The sequence below is a fragment of the Callorhinchus milii genome, unplaced genomic scaffold, assembly GCF_018977255.1.
Source record: "Callorhinchus milii isolate IMCB2004 unplaced genomic scaffold, IMCB_Cmil_1.0 Scaffold68, whole genome shotgun sequence".
NCBI classification, from domain to species: domain Eukaryota; kingdom Metazoa; phylum Chordata; class Chondrichthyes; order Chimaeriformes; family Callorhinchidae; genus Callorhinchus; species Callorhinchus milii.
In genome coordinates this window covers 180476-200982 of record NW_024704809.1, presented here as the reverse complement: position 1 = coordinate 200982, position 20507 = coordinate 180476, and the positions used below count along the sequence as shown (strand labels likewise).

Below are 20507 nucleotides of genomic sequence, written 5' to 3'. Positions count from 1 at the left end.
TCTCTTGCTTCCTTGAAGGCAGGTATCAATCGCAACTTCGACCCCACCTTCGGCCTCCCTCCTATGCCCACCCTACCCGCCCTCCATCCCTCCTGATCCCAACCACCAGCTCGGGTGTGGATCCCTAACTGCCAGCGCCTTGGACAAGACCTCCTGATGTGAAATTTTGTATTGTGTCACCAGTCCTCACACCCCCATCACACCAATCGTCGCACGCCCATCACCCCAGTCCTGAGCAGACAGCACATCTCACCTGAGCAGATGGCTGTGGCTCCTTGGGGGTGGGAGCAATTGTTCGCACTCTGGTCACTTGTGACACACTGATCCAGGTCAGACTCAGACCCATTGCACTTCACATGGAGCCCCCCTGGCTTCGACTTGAAGGCTGTGGAGGCTGACACAGCCACTCCACAGTTGAGTTGCCGGCACAGGACAGTGACAGCCTGGAGGTCCCAGTGATCCCGGCAAATCCCAGACCAGGAGGAGTTACGGAACAGCTCAACCGTCCCCGAGCAGCGAGTGTAACCGTGAACCAGTCGTGGGGGCACAGGACCTGCGGACAAATAAGTTCTTGTCTAACATTACATTGCTCTTCTCAAAGAGCCGGCATAGAACTCGATGGGCCGAATGGCCTCTTTTTGTGCTGTACGATTCTATGATTCTATAATTATGTTCTTATGTAAGTGCACCAAATGCAAAAATACCTAATATTATTGTTGGTATCATACAGTACCTGAACATTGGACATCAACAACATGAGTGTAGCTGTGCTGACCCCATGGGTCTGCAGGACATTGGTCAAGCGAATTCTCCAGCCCAGAGCAGTTCACTTTGTTCAACCAGATCTGCCCACTGGCTTGGCTGGCGGAGACGGTTGAGGTCAATGACGTGGGGTCTCCACAGCTCAGCTGTCGACAAACGACCCGAGCATCCTCCGTGTCCCACCCGTCGCTGCAGACGCTGCCCCAAGTGGAATTGTGAAAGATCTCGACCCTCCCTGAGCAGATGGTGTCTCCGTTCGCCAGCCTCACGGGCTGGGGCCCTGCAACCAAACACACAGAGCATCAGGTCAGAGTAAACTCAGCGCACAATCAGTCACTACTTCATAACCCCACTGGCGCTCTCTAACCCCATTTCCCCACAGCCACCAACTGAGCCAGGCTGACACCCAGCGACTGAGCCACACGCTGACATATAATAACCATCAACCACTACATATACAGTCACTCCACTTTGCAGTGTATCCCATGAAGTGCTTTGAGACGTCTCGAAGACGTAATAAGGTGCTGTGTCAAATGCAAGGATTATTATCATTAAATATTAATATTTGCGCATTCACCAGATGAAGCCAAACCCCACTCACCTGAACAGGTAATAACAGCCACCTGACTGTGGCTGCAGTTACTTTCTCCATATAAGCTCGAACAGCAGTGATCGAGGGCGGCTTCTGTCCCTTCGCAGCTCACGTCAGATAGCCAGATCAGCCCACTCCGCTCTTCTGTTGTTGTGGACAGGACAGTCCCACACTTCAACACTCTGCAGACAACGCTGGCCTCCTCCGTACCCCATCTTTCCCCACACACGCTTCCCCAAGTGGACTTGTGCAACACCTCGACTCTCCCGGAGCACATGTTGTACCCGTTCACCAGTCTGACCGGCACGGGACCTGGGAGAGAGGGAGGGAGAGAGAAAGAGAGAGGCAAATGTGTAAGTACTGATTTTGGTCCTGATGCACCGACTGGAGGACATTAGTTGAATCCTGTAGCTTCGTGGTTAGAGCACTTGCCTCGCAAGCGAGAGGACCTGTGCAATCGCCCATGAAATATACAGTCACTGCACTTTGCAGTACATTCTGCAAAGTGCTTTGAGACATCTCAAAGATGTGATAGAGCGCAGGGTTTATTACAATTCACAGTCAATTCGGTTTACTGCATATTCTGTGGGCGAAACGCGACAGCCAATTGCTCAGAGCAGTGTTTCACAAACAGTCGTGGTTTGGGCGCCCAACTTATTTTTTTGTGAAGGAATTATTAGCCCCAGAAAAGCGATCCGCCAATCGACTAACAACAGGCTTCCTACTTACTGGGTAAACAGAGGCGTGTGGATAAAGGAAACTTGCCCAACGTTTCGCCCTGCTGGGCATCGAACCCAAGTCCTCTCGCTTGAGTGCTCTAACCACTGAGCTACAGGATTCCACAGCTCTAAGTACAAGGTGTCAAACTGAAGCCTCTTTCCTGCGTTCACTGACCTGAGCAGGTAACCATAACATGATTACGGTTACAGTTATTGCCATTTCCATACGACTTTGTCAGGCACTGATCGAGGGCGGCCTCTGTCCCATTACACCTCACGTCAGACAGCCAGACCGGCCCAGTCCCCTGTCCGAAGGCTGCGTTCCCTGTCGCTGACGTGGCCTCTCCACAGTTCAACAGTCTGCAGATGACATTGGCCTCCTCCGTACCCCAGTGATCCCCACACACGCTTCCCCAAGTGGAGTTGTGCAACACCTCGACTCGCCCGGAGCACATGTTGTTGCCGTTCACCAGTCTGACCGGCACAGGACCTGGGAGAGAACGAGAAACATAAGAAACATAGAAACAGAAGGAGGCCATTCAGCCCCTCGAGCCTGTTCTGCCATTCTGTAAGATCGTAGCTGATCTGTACCTCAAGTCCAATTACCTGCCCTTACCCCATATCCCTTAACACTCTGACCCAACAAACATCTATCCACCTCAGTCATGAAGATGTGAATGGATCCAGCCTTTGGGGAAGGGAGAGAGTTCCAGATTTCCATTAAACCTTTGGGTGAAAAACTGCCCCTGATTTCACTCTTAAAATAGCATGGCTCTAATTTTAAGATGATGCCCCCCTTGTTCTGGATTCCCCCTACCCACCAGAGGAAATAGTTTCTCTGTATCTACCCTATCAAATCCCTTTATTATTTCAAAAGCCTCAATCAGATCATCCACCCCTGAATCTTCTGAACTCAAGGTTCATCCGGAATATGAGTAGTGCCTCCTTCAAAGCACGTCTCAAGACTCTTCGACTGTGCCTTCGGCCACATTCCTACCCTCTCTGCCCTCCAACCTCTCTTGATCCCAAACCCCACCCCGCTCAGGTGTAATCCCTGACTGTTCGGTGCCTTGGGACGTCCTGACGTGAAAGGCGCTTTACAAATCTAAATCTGTGTTGTATTGGCAAGTAGCATTCCTGTGCGGTGGAAGAAGATTCGATAGTTACTTTCAAAAAGGGAATTCGATAGGTACTTAAAAAGGAAAAATGTGCAGGGTTATCGGGTAAGCGCAGGGGTTTGGGACTAGTTGGTAGTTCTTTCTTAGAGCCGGGCCCATTGGCCTCCTTCTGTGCTGTAAGATTCTATGATTCTATGACTCTATGATAGTCTTACCTGAGCAGGTAACCCCAGCATCTTGCCCATGGTGACAGCTGTGGACCCAATACGCTTTTGTAGAGCATTGATCAATTGAAGTCTCTGTGCCGTCACACCTCACGTCAGACAGCCAGACCGGCCCAGTCCCCTGTCCGAAGGTGGCGTTCCCTGTCGCTGACGTGGCCTCTCCACAGTTCAACAGTCTGCAGACGACATTGGCCTCCTCCGTACCCCAGTGATCCCCACACACGCTTCCCCAAGTGGAGTTGTGGAGCACCTCGACCCTCCCGGAGCACACGTTGTTGCCGTTCACCAGTCTGACCGGCACAGGACCTGGGAGAGAGGGAGAGATGAGAAACAGCAGCCAAGGATGTCAGTGATTATCCCCACAGTTTGTTATAACAGTCTCTCATATGGTACTTTATGAAAGGCATTATGGACCTTTAAGTACACAATTTGTTAGTTTAATTTGTCGTTTGTCATGTTTTGTCTACAATTTACAGTCAATTTATCTTTCAGTATATCCCGTGAAGCACTTTGAGATGTCTCGAAGATGTCATAAGGCGCTATATCAAATGCAAGGATTATTATTATTATTATCATCATCATCATTATTAAGACTGTGAGCTCAAAGTGATGACATGGAGTTTAGAACCCCAAATCTTCGAAATCAGTGCCATATGGCAAGCAATTGACCCGGGCTTTTCAGGGTGAATCTATTCTGAGGTTAGTTATCAGCCGCTCTTACCTGAGCAGATGACACTGGCGTCCTGATGGTGGGAGCAGGTATTGTTAGCCAAGGGTTTGGTGAGACATTGATCCAGGGAACCCTCCGCACCGTTACACCTCACTCCGTCCAGCCACACCGTCCCATTCCCTCTCCCGAAGAACGCCCCACTGGGAGCCGACGCAGTCTCTCCACAGTTCAGCTCCCGGCAGACCACGTCCCCGTCCTTCTTGTCCCACTCGGCGTCGCACACGGTCCCCCAGGAGGAGGCGTAAAGGATTTCCACTCTGCCCGAGCACATGGTGTTCCCCCCCACCAGCCTGACCGGCAACCGTCCTGGGAACAAGTCATTGCAACATAGCAAAATATACTCGCACGGCCATCACACCCCATCACACCGGCCCTCACACCCCATCACACCAGCCCTCACACCCCATCACACCCCATCACACCAGGCCTCCCCATCACACCAGGCCTCCCCATCACACCAGGCCTCCCCATCACACCAGGCCTCCCCCACCCATCATACCAGCCCTCACACCCCATCAAACCAGCCCTCACACCCCCATCACACCTGTCCTCACACCCCATCACATCAGTCCTCACACCCCCATCACACCAATCATCGCACGCCCATCACCCCACCTGAGCAGACGGCTGTGGCTCCTTGGGGGTGGGAGCAATTGTTCGCACTCTGGTCACTTGTGACACACTGATCCAGGTCAGACTCAGACCCATTGCACCTCACATGGAGCCCCCCTGGCCGCGACTCGAAGGCTGTGGAGGCTGACACAGCCACTCCACAGTTGAGTTGCCGGCACAGGACAGTGACAGCCTGGAGGTCCCAGTGATCCCGGCAAATCCCAGACCAGGAGGAGTTATGGAACAGCTCAACCGTCCCCGAGCAGCGAGTGTAACCGTGAACCAGCCGTGGGGGCACAGGACCTGCGGACAAATAAGTTCTTGTCTAAAAATAATTTGGTCACTCAATCCACAACTTTGTTTCGCCCACAAAAATACACAGCCACTACACTTTACGGTGTATCCTGTGAAGACGTGATAAGGCCTTGTATCAAATGTAAGGATTATTATTGTTCCAGTGTGTGCAGAAAATCCATGCGACTCAGTTGGGGTCAGACACTGTCCTTTCATCTTCATTGGGGAACCCGCAGAAAATCATAGCCCAGACATAAGAGGTGAGCATCTCCTCTCTCTGATGGGCATCAGAGAGATTGGGCATCCTCACTTCTTGATCGAGGACTTTGCAAGTGGGTCAGAGGAAGTCTTTCTGCTCGACGCCCAGGAGCTCGGATAGATAAAGAAGGACTGTCTAACACAGTTCTTTCTCTGCCACAAGCTGGACCTGCCTTGGGACCTTGCTGTCCTTGAAGAAGGACGAACAATACCAGTATGCCGTTCACCCCCTTCTCAGCCCGATCCTTCAGGACGTTGTCCAAGCAAAGGTTGGTAGTCCACCAAGATTCCCAAGAACAGAATAAATGATTGGGACTGATGCCCCGTTTTATCTTCCAATCAATTCCTTCGTTGGCTTCTCTTGGAGAACCATGATTCTGCCCACCACCATCCTCGTTTGACTCCACTGGCTCCCTGTCCCCCAGAGGATACAGTTCAAGATCTTGGTCCTCACCTTCAAAGCCTTCCCCCCACGACCTTGCTCCTCCTTACCTCTGTGATCTCCTATCAACCTGGGCTGCAGCTCAGCCCACACCGCCAACAGCGGTCAGAAAGTCAGCCTTTCTGCCCCACAACCTCTGGAACTCCATCCCAAGGTCCCTCCACCTCACCCCCTGACTTGCCTCCTTCAAAACCCATCTCAAGACCCTCCTCTTCAACCGTGCCTTCGGTCACCCTCCTACCCTTACCCTCCCCGCCTCCTCCACCCCCTCCTGATCCCAACCACCAGCTCAGGTGCAGACCCCTGACTGTCCAGCGCCTTGGGACGTCCTCCTGGCATGAAAGGCGCTGTGTAAATGTAATGTGTTGTTGTTGGCCCAGTGTTTAAATCAAAGTACATCAAATGTAAATATTATTAGTATTATTATCCAGTACCTGAACATTGGACACCAACAACATGAGTGCAGCTGTGTTGACCCCATGGGTCTGCAGGACATTGGTCAAGTGAATTCTCCGTCCCAGAGCAGTTCATTTTCTTCAACCAGATCTGACCACTGGCTTGGCTGGGGGAGACGGGTGAGGTCAATGACGTGGCGTTTCCACAGCTCAGCTGTCGACAAACGACCCGAGCATCCTCCGTGTCCCACCCGTCCCTGCAGACGCTGCCCCAAGTGGAATTGTGAAAGATCTCGACCCTCCCTGAGCAGATGGTGTTTCCGTTCGCCAGCCTCACGGGCTGGGGCCCTGCGTCCAAACACACAGAGCATCAGGTCAGAGCAAACTCAGTACAAAATAGTCATTGCTTCCCTCCCCACTATTGGTGGTCGGGCGATCAGGCATCTCTGTCCCCACACTCTGGAACTCTATCCCACAATCCCTCCATCTCAACTCCTTCAAGTCCCATCTAAAGATCTTTCTCTTCGATTGTGCCTTCACCCACCCACCCATCCTCTCGCCTCCCTGCCCTCCGACCTGCTGAACCCAACTCCCAGCTCGGATCCAAAACCCCGATCGTTCAGTGCCCTGTGACATCCTTCCGAAGTGTAATCTGTTGTTGTTGCGGCATTCGAACCCCATTCTTTCGTCGTATCCATGCTCGTGCCCATGGCCCACCTCCTAAGGATGCTTGTAACCATGTATTGTAATCACATCAGGTAAAGTATCTAACTGATCTGCAGAGGAACCGTTTGGGTTGCTTAACAGCTGGGAATTTAGTATAGATACCTGAGCAGATAACACTGGTGTCCTGACTGTGGCTACAGTTATTATTTCCATATGGGTTTGCCGGGCAATGATCGAGAGCAGCCTCCACCCCATTACACCTCATGTCCGACAACCAGATCTGCTCAGTCCCCTGTCCAAAGGGTGTGTTGACCGGCGTTGATAAAACCGTGCCACAGTTCAACAGTCTGCAGACGACACTGGCCTCCTCCGCACCCCAATGATCCCCACACACGCTCCCCCAAGAGGAGTTGTGGAACACCTCCAGTCTCCCCGAGCACATGTTGTTACCGTTCACCAGTCGGACTGGTATGGGACCTGTTAGGAGAGACAGAGAGAGAGAGAGGGGTGTTCATCGATGAGACCATCAAAGGCATTGAGAGCTTTGAGTCTAGATGCAACATACATTACAATACAAAATTACGTCCCAAGGCACACACACCTCCTTTGGTCGGGGGGGGTCGGTTGATCGGTCACAGAATGCTGCTTCAACAAACATCTTACTACAATCGCTCCTTACCTGAGCAGGTAACGCTGGCGTCCTGACTGTGGTGACAGGTATTAATTCCATACGGTTTTGCCGGGCACTGATCGAGGGCGGCCTCTGTCCCATTACACCTCACGTCAGACAGCCAGACCGGTCCAGTCCCCTGTCCGAAGCTTGCGTTCCCTGTCGCTGACGTGGCCTCTCCACAGTTCAACAGTCTGCAGACGACATTGGCCTCCTGCGTACCCCAGTGATCCCCACACACTGTTCCCCAAATGGTGTCGTGCAACACCTCGACTCTCCCGGAGCACATGTTGTTACCGTTCACCAGTCTGACCGGCACAGGACCTGCGAGAGAGGGAGGGAGGAATGTTCAAGACATTGGAGATATAGACATCTCCTCAACCCAAGGCTCTGCAGATGAGTGACCATCTTTTCTGGCCAGTTGATAACATCTAAAGGGGGTATCATGTGAGCCAAGGTCCTGTCTAAATACTGCTCCAAAACACCTGGTAATAAAATTTCTCCTTACCTGAGCAGGTAACGCCAGCATCCTGACTGTGCCTATAATTATTGTTATTTTTGTATGGGTAAGCCAGGCACTGATCGAGGGCGACCTCTGTCCCATTACACCTCACGTCAGACAGCCAGACCGGCCCAGTCCCCTGTCCAAATGCTGCGTTCCCTGTCGCTGACGTGGCCTCTCCACAGTTCAACAGTCTGCAGACAACATTGGCCTCCTCCGTACCCCAGTGATCCCCATGCACACTCTCCCAAGTGGAGTTGTGGAGCACTTCGACTCTCCCGGAGCACATGTTGTTACCGTTCACCAGTCTGACCGGCACGGGACCTGGGAGAGAGAGAGAGAGAGGTTGTAAAAATATGGCTGGACTAGGATTAGAGAAGGCCATGCTAATTAATGATCCCATCTACTGACCGGTTGCAATCTGTCATTGTCTACACATTTGCAAGGTGTTACCACAGATATAGAGATAAGATGTAGAGAGACCAGCATCCAATTAGTAAAAGGTAGACAGACGTAGCCAGTACTCAATTAGTGAGATGTCCTTGACCATCAAAGACTCAAGGAAAGATAAAGATGTCCTGATAACATTGATGGATAGTCGAAATGCTCATTAACTTGGTGTCTTGTAGGAACCTGGTCCAAGGGACCTCTAGATTAGGGGTGATCTCAGGGTTCTGTAGTAAGACAAGTAGAGTATATAAGGAAGGGAGTTTCTAGCAATCATTTGGAGCAGAACAGTCAGAGAATACTGATGCTACCCTTACAATTGTGTAGACTGATCACCTATACTATTGTTGTAAACTTTGATTACTGTACGATACGCTTCGAGTACATCTGTTGTTCGGGATTGACTGTGTAAACCCGTCCGAAGGAAGAGGCGAGTTCGACAGCATCTCAGACAATGCAGAGTTTACTAGCAGTGGGGCCTGGACTGTGAGCTCAAAGTCCCCGATGTGGGGCTTGAACCCACAGTCATGCCGCCCGTCACGCAGGCTTCACAAAGGGCAATGGAAATCCGGGAGTGGGGATGGGAGGAGGTTGGGGGGAATTCAAGGGAACAGAGCAGATTAACGGCAACCAGGAGAGCATCAATAATACCATTAGGATCAAATTCACAATGGCGTAGCCTCACCTGAGCAGGTGATGGTAGCGACCTGTCTGTCGTTACAGCTGTTTGTATTCCACGGGTTACTGGAACACTGATCGACGGCAGCCTCTGTCCCCTCGCACCTCAGGTTAGACAGCCAGATCGGGCCGGTGTCATTTCCGAAGGTTGCGTTCACGGTCGCTGACCTGGCCCCCCCACAGTTCAGCGCTCTGCAGACAACGCTGGCTCCCTTCTTATCCCAGCGGTCCCCACACACGCTTCCCCAAGTGGAGTTGTGGAGCACCTCGACTCTCCCGGAGCACATATTGTTCCCGTCCACCAGTCTGACCGGCACAGGACCTGATAGGGAGGGAGGGAGGAATGACTTTGGCTTAGGTTCAATAATAATCCTTGCATTTGGTAAAGCACCTTCTCATGGTTGCATTTTCTGCCACTACGCCCCAAAACATTGGTCACACTCTCCCTCTAACCCTTCCTCCTCGTTGCCCCCTTCCATCCCCATCTTCAGGTCACACTTGAAGACTTTCCCATTGGACTATGCCTATGGTCACCGCCCGTCTTCCTCCCCTTGGATTAGTGTTGTTCCCCGCCACTGTCAAGCGCTCCAGGATGTTACCCTGAGTGAGGGGCACTGTGTAAGTACAAGTTGTTGTAGTTTTTGCTAGTGATTCATCACAAAGTATCTAGGTGGTGCACCTATTTGACGGCCAAACCCTACTTTACCCTTGATACAACCATCTTTGCTGCCAGGTCCAGTGGGGTTCCGTTATCAGGAAGTTCAACTGTATTAGGGAAAAGAGGGCTGGTGAGATCTCCTTACCTGAGCAGATAATGCCGGCGTCCTGACTGTGGTGACAGTTGTTGTTTCCGTATGGTTTTGCCGGGCACTGATCGAGAGCGGCCTCTGTCCCATTACACCTCACGTCAGACAGCCAGACCCGCCCGGTCCCCTGTCCAAACGTTGCGTTCCCTGTCGCTGACGTAGCGTCACCACAGTTCAACAGTCTGCAGACGACACTGGCCTCCTCCATACCCCAGTGATCCCCACACACACTTCCCCAAATGGAGCTGTGCAACACCTCGACTCTCCCGGAGCACATGGTTTGGCCATCCACCAGTCTGATCGGCACAGGACCTGGGAGAGAGGTGGTGAGTGACTTAGGATTTCTATCACAATGTAAACTGAGTGTTTTTCCTGAGAGCTTTTCTGGGTGAATCTCACTCATCCCCTAATTTGGTCACTCAATCAACCCACGGCTCTTTGTGGGGACGCTGCTGTGCGCAATTGGCTGTCGCGTTTCGCCCACAAAACATACAGTCAATTCACTTTACAGTGTATCCCGTGAAGAGCTTTGAGAAGTCTCGAAGACGTGATAAGGCGCTGTATCAAATGAAAGGATTATTATTATTATTATTATCCCAGTACTTCCTAATCAAAGCATTACCCAGTTGGGTGATTGACGTCTGACACTCTCACTGTCTGACTGTCTGGTGTCTGACCAGCTGACTGTCCAGCAAGTGGTGACGCTCTCACCGTTGACCACAATTTTCTCCTTCACCCTCTGTTAGCTTCACTCACTGACAAGTTGGTGGCGCAGAAAAATCCAACTCACCTGAGCAGATAACGCCGGCGTCCTGACTGTGGCTACAGTTATTGTCATTTCCATATGGTTTTGCCGGGCACTGATCGAGGGCGGCCTCTGCCCCATTACACCTCACGTCAGACAGCCAGACCGGCCCAGTCCCCTGTCCGAAGGCTGCATTGCCAGTCGCTGACGTGGCCTCTCCACAGTTCAACAGTCTGCAGACGACATTGGCCTCCTCCGTACCCCAGTGATCCCCACACACAGTTTCCCAAGTGGAGTTGTGGAGCACCTCGACTCTCCCGGAGCACATGTTGTGGCCGTCCATCAGTCTGACCGGCACAGGACCTGGGAGCGAGGAGATGTATTAGGAGATTGTGGACGCTGCTGTGCGCAATTGGCTGCCGCATTTTGCTCACAAAATATGCAGTCAATTCACTCTACAGTGTATCCTGTGAAGCGCTTTGAGACGTTTCGAAGACGTGATAAGGCGCCGTATCGAATGGAAGGATTATTATTATTGTCTGGAATCATCCTGGGACAAACTGCCTCAAGGACGTGACTAAATGATCCGCAAACCGTGAACGAAACCCAGAATTTTGCAGCTCATATCTTCACCCTCACCAAACTAGGACTTGCCCATCGCCCAGTCCTCAACAGTCACCCTATCCCACAGTCTTTCTGACGTGAAGGGCACAAAACAAGTGTAATTTGTAGTTGTTGTGGAGTAATTTCAATCAGTCCCATCGGTCTCTCCATCTCCCACTGTAACAATTTCAAGCTCAACCTCACATACAAATCCCTTCACTCCCATGGACCTCTTTACCTCTCTGATCTACTCCTGCCCCACTCCTCTGCCATCCCCTCTGCTCAGATAACACAGCTAACCCTCTTTGTGCCAACATCAGCAGCCACCCTCCCCCATCCACCCTTTGCCCTCCACCTTCCTCGATTCTAACCCCAATTTCGGGTGCAAACCCTTCCCTGTGCAGCTCCTTTGAATGTCCTCCTGGACATGAAAGGCACTGTGTGAATGCAATTTCTTACTGTTGATTCCTTCTGGCATTAAAGGCGTCCCCGGCAATAATAATGCAGTGCTTAAGAACTCCGGAACTCTACCTCGCACTGAAGGGCACTATATAAATGCAAGTTGTAGTTGTTGTTGCTTTCCCAGTACTGTATTGCAGTGTCAGCCTAGGTTGCCGTTTCCTATGAACTTGAACTACAGGCCCACAAGACCAACACAGCTGCAAAACTCCTTACCTGAGCAGGTAACCCCAGCATCCTGCACGTGGCTACAGCGGTCCACCCCATATGGACTCGTAGAGCATTGATCAATTGAAGCCTCTGTGCCCTCACACCTCACGTCAGACAGCCAGATCGGCCCAGTCCCCTGTCCGAAGCTTGCGTTGCCTGTCGCTGACGTGGCCTCTCCACAGTTCAACAGTCTGCAGATGACATTGGCCTCCTCCGTACCCCAGTGATCCCCACACACGCTTCCCCAAGTGGAGTCGTGGAGCACTTCGACTCTCCCGGAGCACATGTTATTGCCGTTCGCCAGTCTGACCGGCACAGGACCTGGGAGAGAGGGAGAGATGAGAAACAGCAGCCAAGGATGTCGGTGATTAGACCCAAGTTTGTTATAACATATGGTACTTTATCAAAGGTGTTATGGACTTTTAGGTACACAATGGGAGGGATTTGTTAGTTTATACAGTGAATTCATTTTCCGGTGTATCCTGTGAAGCACTTTTGAGACATCTCGAAGACGTGATAAGGCGCTATATCAAATGCAAAATAATATTATTATTATTATTATTATGACTGTGAGCTCAAACTTCTGAGAGGGAGTTTTGAACCCCAAATCTTGCCATATGGCAAGCAGTTCTGCCTCTATTCTGAGGTTAGTTATCAGCCGCTCTTACCTGAGCAGATGACACTGGCGTCCTGATGGTGGGAGCAGGTATTGTTAGCCAAGGATTTGGTGAGACATTGATCCAGGGAACCCTCCGCACCGTTACACCTCACTCCGTCCAGCCACACCGTCCCATTCCCTCTCCCGAAGAACGCCCCACTGGGAGCCGACGCAGCCTCTCCACAGTTCAGCTCCCGGCAGACCACGTCCCCGTCCTTCTTGTCCCACTCGGCGTCGCACACGGTCCCCCAGGAGGAGGCGTAAAGGATTTCCACTCTGCCTGAGCACATGGTGTTCCCCCCCACCAGCCTGACCGGCAACCGTCCTGGGAACAAGTCATTGCAACATAGCAAAATATACTCGCACGGCCATCATCAACAACCACAAATTATACTTGTGTAGCCCACTCCAGGTCGAAAAAGCGTCCCAGGGCATTGTTTTTTTTTACCCTAAGCTGGGAGTTGGGGTCAGAAGGGGTGGAGGGCAGAGGGGCAGGGGGTGGTGGGGATGGAGTTGGTGGATGGAAGAAGGCACAGTCGAAGAGGAAGGTCTTTAGACTGGACTTGAAGGAGGCACGAGAGGGGGTGAGGTGGAGGCATTGCGTGATAGAGTTCCAGAGTGTGGGGGCAGAGATGTTGAATGCCCAATCCCCAATCATATCTCATCTGACCAGCCCTCAAACCCCCATCACACCCCAATCTCTGCGCACCCATCACACGAGTCCTGAGTTTTGTGCGGGTGAGATCCCGGGAAGTAGAGTTTGGAATTAATTGTATGCTGTATATGGTGGAGCTGGGGAGACCAGTGAGGAGGGCTTTGGAATAGTCCAGCCTGGAAGTGACAAAGACGTGGATGAGGGTTTCGGCTGCTTTTGTTGATGGTCAGGGAATGGATGTGTGGTAGAAAGGAAAGCTGGGAATCGAACCTGATGCCTAAGTTGCACATGGGTTCGGTGAGTCTGAAGGAGAGCCCAGGAGAGATTGAGGAGTTCAGACCCGTAGGGAGAGAAATGTTGGTGGGAGCCAATGAATATGGCTTCCGTCTTGCCAACGTTCCTCTTACCTGAGCAGACGGCTGTGGCTCCATGTGGGTAGACGCAGTTGCTCACTTTCTGGTCACTTGTGACACACTGATCCAGGTCAGACTCAGTCCCATTGCATCTCACATGGAGCTCCCCGGGCTGCGACTCGAAGGCTGTTGAGGCTGACAAAGCCACTCCACAGTTGAGTTGCCGGCACAGGATGGTGACAGCCCGAAGGTCCCAGTGATCCTGGCAAAGCCTGAACCAGGAGGAATTACGGAACAGCTCAGCCGTCCCCGAGCACCGAGTGTAACCGTGAACCAGCCGCGGGGGCACGGGACCTGTGGACACACGCAAACAAACATGGTCACTTATTTGTTATTGGATTCAATGGATAGAAACATTGAAACACAGAAGATGGATTGAGGTGTGAGAGGCAGATAGTTATGTAGGAAGTAAAGGGATTAAGAGTTGTAGAGACAAGGAGGGCAATAAGATTGAAAGACATGCCCCGATGAGCAACAATTTGTCGTTTGTGGAAACAACTTACACATTGAGAGGACGTTTCAAGGCGCTATACAGTGTAGAATTTGTACCCAAGCCAGGGGTTGGGGTTGGAGGGAATTAAAGGGGGGAAGGGTGGTGTAGGTGGAAGGATGACCAAAGGCACGGTCAAAGTGTAAGGTCTTCAGACTGCCCTTGAAGGAGGCAAGGGAGGAGTGAGTCAGAGAGGTTCTGGGATAGAGTTCTAGAGGGTATGGAGGGAGGCCTGACCGCCAATAGTGGTGTGGGCAGGGCAGGGGCTGGGAATGTGAAGCAAGCCAGTGCCCGTCGAGCGGAGGGATAAATGGCATGGGAAAATTATTATTTTTATTATTATAAAATGGCGAGACCTGTAAACCTCTGGTTGTACCTGAACACTTGACACCAACATCATCCTCGTGATTGCAGTTGTGCTGACCCCATGGGTTGGCCGGACATTGGTCAAGCGAATTCTCCGTCCCAACGCATCTCACTTTCATCAACCAGATCTGATCGATGGCTTGGCTGGCGGAGACGGGTGCGATCGATAGCGTGGGGTCTCCACAGCTCAGCTGTCGACAAACGACCCGAGCATCCTCCGTGTCCCACCCGTCCCTGCAGACGCTGCCCCAAGTGGAACTGTGAAAGATCTCGACCCTCCCTGAGCAGATGGTGTCTCCGTTCGCCAGCCTCACGGGCTGGGGCCCTGCAACCAAACACACAGAGCATCAGGTCAGAGTAAACTCAGCGCACAATCAGCCGCCCCTCCGCTCTAACCTCGTAGAGTAATAAGAATAATCCTCACATTTCATATAGCACCTTATCACATCCTCAAGACGTCTCAAACAGAATATGTTGTCAAGTGAATTGACTGTGTATTTTTGGGGGCGAAATGCGCACAGCCGTATCCAACAAATAGTCGTGGATTGAGTGGCCAAATTATTATTGTTATTATTATTTTGAAGGGATTTTTACCCCCAGAAAGGCAATCCACCAATCGACGAGCAACTGGGTTCCTACGTACCGCTCAGTAAACAGAGGCGTGTGGAGTAAAATACAATAAAAATTTACGTTTGTGTAGCGCAAATGTCAGGAGGATGTCCCAAGCACTGGACAGTCAGCGATTGGAGTAAGGAAACTTGCCCAATGTTTTGCCCTGACCCACCCGGAAATGAAACCCAGATCCTCGCGCTTGCGAGGCGGAACACTGGACACCAGTGTTGTCTGAGACATAAGGAAATCCACCAAGTGCAAGGATATTATTATTATTATTATTATTATTAAATTCTCTCCTTACCTGAGCAGATAACGCTGGAGTCACGACTGTGGTTACAGTTAATGTATTTTCTATACGGGTTTGTAGGGCACTGATCGAGGGCAGCTTCTGTCCCATTACACCTCACGTCGGGGCTCCAGAATGGCCCTGTCCCCTCTCCAAATTTGGCCAAGGTTGAGATAGACAGGATGGTCCCACACATCAACTGTCTGCAGACGATGCTGGCAGCATTGGAATCCCAGACATCTCCGCACACAGATTTCCAAGTGGAGTTGTGGAATATCTCAACTCTCCCAGAGCACCTGTTCTTCCCGTTCACAAGTCTGACCGGCACAGGACCTGGTGGAGATCGACACAGTATTTTGGGAGAATAACTTGTGGCAAACCTAATCCGATTTGCTTCCTCCACCCACACCCCACTCCCATACCCCCTGCCTCCGCTTGGGTGGCTCCCGCCTCCTGTTCATCCCTCGTACCCTCAACTCCACTATCGATGGCCGTGCCTTCAGCCACTGTGCCCCCAAACCATGGAACACTCTTCCTCTATCCCTCCGCCTTGCCCCTTCCTTCCCCATCTTCAGGTCGTTCCTGAAGACCGAACTCTTCGATCAGTGCCTATGGTCACCTCCCTCCTCCCCTCCTGGCTTGAGTATCATGCTCCACCGCTGTCAAGCGTTCTGGGACGCTGCCCGGTGTGAGGGGGCGCTGTGCCCAATGCAAGTTGTTGTTGAGTGACCAGCTTGTCTGTAGGTGTAACCTGTGTTGAAACATTATGATATAGAGACCTGTTTACCTGAGCAAACCACAGCAGCGTCCGTACCCAGCACACAGTTACTGTGTCCCCATGGCTGAGATCGGCATTGATCCAGGAACTTCTCATCCCCAGAGCACTTGACCTTATCCAGCCAGGTTTGTCCTTTCCCCCGGCCAAGGGAAAACCCTCCACCTGTTGACATGGCGTTGCCACAGCTCATCTGTCGACACACAACCCGAGCGTCCGCTATATCCCAGTCGTCGCCGCAGACTCTTCCCCAGACAGAGTTGTGAAAGACCTCGACTCTCCCAGAACACATGGTGTCTCCATCCACCAGTCGCATAGGATGTGGCCCTGGAACAAGAGACAGAACATCAGGTCGGAGCAAACTACAAGCACACGACCTGTCCCAATCCAATCCAACGCTGCAGCTCTCTAAGCCAGAGAGTTGTTGTGGCCTGGAATACACTGGAAGCAGGTTTGAGAATAGCTTTCAAAAAGGGAATTAGATAGGTACTTAAAAAGTCAAAATGTGCAGGGCTGTGGGATAAGAGCGGGGGAGTGGGGCTAGTTGGGGTAAGAGTGGGGGGAGTGGGGCTAGTTGGTGTAAAAGTAGGGGGAGTGGGGCTGGTTGAGGTAAGAGCGGGGGGGTGGGACTAGTTGGTGTAAGAGCGGGGGGAATGGAGCTAGTTGGTGTAAGAGCGGGGGGAGTGGGGCTAGTTGGTGTAAGAGCGGGGGGAGTGTGAACTGGTTGGAATAAGAGTGGGATGCGTTGGGGTAAGAGTGGGGGGAGTGGGCTAGTTGGTGTAAGAGCGGGGGAGTGGGGGCTAGTTGGGATAAGAGTGGGGGGAGTGGGGGGAGTGGGGCTAGTTGGGATAAGAGTGGGGGGAGTGGGGCTAGTTGGGATAAGAGTGGGGGGAGTGGGGCTAGTTGGGATAAGAGTGGGGGGAGTGGGGCTAGTTGGGATAAGAGTGGGGGGAGTGGGGCTAGTTGGGATAAGAGTGGGGGGAGTGGGGCTAGTTGGGATAAGAGTGGGGGGAGTGGGGCTAGTTGGTGGTTCTTTCAAAGATCCGGCTCAGGCACGATGGCCTGAACGAACTCCGTCTGTGCTGTAAGATTCTATGACACTACGATAGTCTTACCTGTGCAGGCAACGCCAATGTCCTGACTGTGGCCACAGGTAGTATTTCCGTACGGTTTTGCCGGGCACAGATCGAGGGCAGTCTCTGCGCCCTCACACCTCACGTCAGACAGCCAGACCGGCCCAGTCCCCTGTCCGAAGGTGGCGTTCCCTATGGCTGACGTGCCATTTCCACAGTTCAACAGTCTGCAGACGACATTGGCCTCCTCCGTACCCCAGTGATCCCCACACACACTTCCCCAAGTGGAGTTGTGCAACACCTCGACTCTCCCGGAGCACATGTTGTTGCCGTTCACCAGTCTGACCGGCACAGGACCTGGGAGAGAGGGAGAGATACCAAGTTACCGTGAAGCACAATGACTCTTATGATGCAAACACAAAGGCTAATCTACATAATAATCATAATAATAATCATCATCATCCTTGCATTATTATTATGTAGACTATCTTATCTCAGCTTATTATAATAATAGTAACCTGTAGCTCAATGGTTAGAGCACTCACCTCGGAAGTGAGAGGATCGGAGTTCGATTCCCGGCAGGGAGAAACGCTGGACAAGTTTCCTTACTCCACACTCCTCTGATTACCCTATTTAGAGCAGAGTAGGAGAGGGGGATAGAGGGGTGTGGGAGAGGGGGATAGAGGGGTGTGGGAGAGGGGGATAGAGGAGTGTGGGAGTGGGGGTGTGTAATATAAACACCACCACGAGTTGGGCTGAATGGTCTGTTTCGGTGCCGTTTAAGGAGAAATCAGGAAGACTGGACGGGAATGTTTTTCACTCTGAGAATTTTCAATCAGTAATTCAATCGTAGAATAAAATCGCTCCTTACCTGAGCAGGTAACGCTGGCGTCCTGACTGTGGCTACAGTTGTTGTTTCCATACGGTTTTGCCGGGCACTGATCGAGGGCGGCCTCTGATCCCTCACACCTCACGTCAGACAGCCAGACCGGCCCAGTCCCCTGTCCGAAGGTGGCGTTCCCTGTCGCTGACGTGGCCTCTCCACAGTTCAACAGTCTGCAGACGACATTGGCCTCCTCCGTACCCCAGTGATCCCCACACACGCTTCCCCAAGTGGAGTTGTGGAGCACCTCGACTCTCCCGGAGCACATGTTGAGACCATCGGTCAATCTGATCGGCACAGGACCTGGAGTCAATGAGCAAAGAATGAGGCACTCTCATGGGAGCTAACTGTTGTCAGCCTGGCTCAGTGGGTTGCCCTTTTACCCCTGAGCCAACAGTAGGTGACCCAAGTCCTACATCAGAAGAATAATCAGATAATCCTTGCATTTGATACAGGGCCTTATCGTGTCTTCGTGGCGTCTCAAAGCGCTTCACTGAATACACTGTAAAGTCATTCGACCGTATGTTTTGTTGTCAAAACGCGGCAGCCAATTGGGCACAGCAGCGTCCCACAAACTTCCGTGCATTGATTGACCAATTTATTATTATTTATTTGAGATATCTTATTGATCTCAAAGACACAAGTCCAATTGCAAGGATTATTATTATTTTGTTTGGTCAACCAAGGTCCCATCTGAATACAGCTCCGAAACACAAATCAAAATCGTTCCTTACCTGAGCAGGTAACGCTGGCGTCCTGACTGTGGTGACAGTTGTTGTTTCCATACGGCTTTGCCGGGCACTGATCGAGGGCGGCCTCTGTCCCATTACACCTCACGTCAGACAGCCAGACCGGCCCAGTCCCCTGTCCGAAGTTTGCGTTCCCTGTCGCTGACGTGGCCACTCCACAGTTCAACAGTCTGCAGACGACATTGGCCTCCTCCGTACCCCAGTGATCCCCACACACACTTCCCCAAGTGGAGTTGTGCAACACCTCGACTCTCCCGGAGCACATGTTGTTCCCGTTCACCAGTCTGACCGGCACAGGACCTGGGAGAGAGGGAGAGATACCAAGTTACCGTGAAGCACAATGACTCTTATGATGCAAACACAAAGGCTAATCTACATAATAATAATCATAATCATCATCATCCTTGCATTATTATTATGTAGACTATCTTATCTCAGCTTATTATAATAATAGTTACCTGTAGCTCAGTGGTTAGAGCACTCGCCTCGGACGTGAGAGGATCGGAGTTCGATTCCCGGCAGGGAGAAACGTTGGACAAGTTTCCTTACTCCATACTCCTCTGATTACCCTATTTAGAGCAGAGTAGGAGAGGGGAATAGAGGGATGTGGGAGAGGGGGATAGAGGGGTGTGGGCGAGGGGGATAGAGGGGTGTGGGAGAGGGGGATAGAGGGGTGTGGGAGAGGGGGATAGAGGGGTGTGGGAGAGGGGGATAGAGGGATGTGGGACAGGGGGATAGAGGGATGTGGGACAGGGGGATAGAGGGGTGTGGGCGAGGGGGATAGAGGGGTGTGGGAGAGGGGGATAGAGGGGTGTGGGAGAGGGGGATAGAGGGGTGTGGGAGAGGGGGATAGAGGGGCGGGAGAGGGGGATAGAGGAGACCGTCACAGAGGGTGGGGGGGGGTCCATTCCGACATCCCATTGCCAGGCAATGTCACCTTGGGGCCAGTTCAGCCCCAACGAGACCCTGCTTCGGTTTGAGTCCGTTGGCTCGTGTTTTTCTGCTGCTTCGGACGAGATGGGGAATGATGTCCTCGCCTGATCTCGGCTGTTTCCGAGGCTCTCACCGCAGGGAACGAGTCGGGACACACGCGCGTAGCATCTCTTTGGCGTCGGCTGTTGAAATACGTCAAGGCCAGAGGATGGCCAGAGGAGGAGGGGGTGGGGGGGGGGGGAGAAGATGGGAACCTTCCTGTAACCTGCCAACCTCCATGTCCATCCACGGCCTCCGTTACACTGCGCGTCCGTCCACACTCCCAGGTCAGGGTTAGAGACGCAGTAAAGCTCCCTCTACAACTGTGCGTCCGTCCACACTCCCTCCCACCCTCCTCGTTCACGATCATCTCTGTGCTATATACCCAGAACCCCCCCAACTCTCCTCTTCCCCCTTCCCCACTCCCGCTCCTGCCCTAAAGTGCCCACGTGCCCACCCGCCCCATGTGAAAGTGCAAATTATTTTGTTGCTGTAGATTGAGAGCAGAACTGCCCTCTCTGGGACACGATCACACGGTAAATCCACACTAACTCACCACTTGGTAACACGGGGTGGGTGGGTGGGGGTGGGGGGGCGGCCTGTGAGTGTGGTGGGGTGGGGGGGCGGCCTGTGAGTGTGG

The 20507-nt window shown here is 52.2% G+C and overlaps 2 protein-coding genes across 2 annotated transcripts in view; both read right to left on the bottom strand.

The window, feature by feature from the left end:
- The window catches only part of LOC103171773, a 31329-nt gene extending 17634 nt beyond the window's left edge, over positions 1–13695 (bottom strand). Inside the window, exons 1-17 of the mRNA XM_042345613.1 lie at positions 13653–13695; positions 12601–12915; positions 11939–12253; positions 10706–11023; positions 9913–10227; positions 9117–9431; positions 7991–8308; positions 7492–7806; positions 6975–7289; positions 6186–6494; positions 4761–5060; positions 4137–4451; positions 3407–3721; positions 2249–2563; positions 1364–1666; positions 776–1042; positions 322–553 (exon numbers count right to left, since the gene is read on the bottom strand). Of these exons, the coding sequence (XP_042201547.1) occupies positions 322–553; positions 776–1042; positions 1364–1666; positions 2249–2563; positions 3407–3721; positions 4137–4451; positions 4761–5060; positions 6186–6494; positions 6975–7289; positions 7492–7806; positions 7991–8308; positions 9117–9431; positions 9913–10227; positions 10706–11023; positions 11939–12253; positions 12601–12880 (4847 nt within the window). The 5' untranslated portion in view covers positions 12881–12915; positions 13653–13695. The remainder of the gene's footprint in view (positions 1–321; positions 554–775; positions 1043–1363; positions 1667–2248; positions 2564–3406; positions 3722–4136; positions 4452–4760; positions 5061–6185; positions 6495–6974; positions 7290–7491; positions 7807–7990; positions 8309–9116; positions 9432–9912; positions 10228–10705; positions 11024–11938; positions 12254–12600; positions 12916–13652) is intronic.
- Positions 13696–15563: 1868 nt separating this feature from the next.
- LOC103171892 (deleted in malignant brain tumors 1 protein-like) lies at positions 15564–20237 on the bottom strand (the record flags this gene model as incomplete). Its single annotated transcript, XM_042345612.1, has 6 exons — positions 20219–20237; positions 18881–19195; positions 18135–18449; positions 17306–17620; positions 16203–16517; positions 15564–15748 (listed from the first exon to the last, which is right to left on the bottom strand). Coding segments are annotated over exons 1-6 (1464 nt in total), but the record flags the coding sequence as incomplete, so codon positions are not given.
- Between the last annotated feature and the right edge of the window lie 270 nt (positions 20238–20507).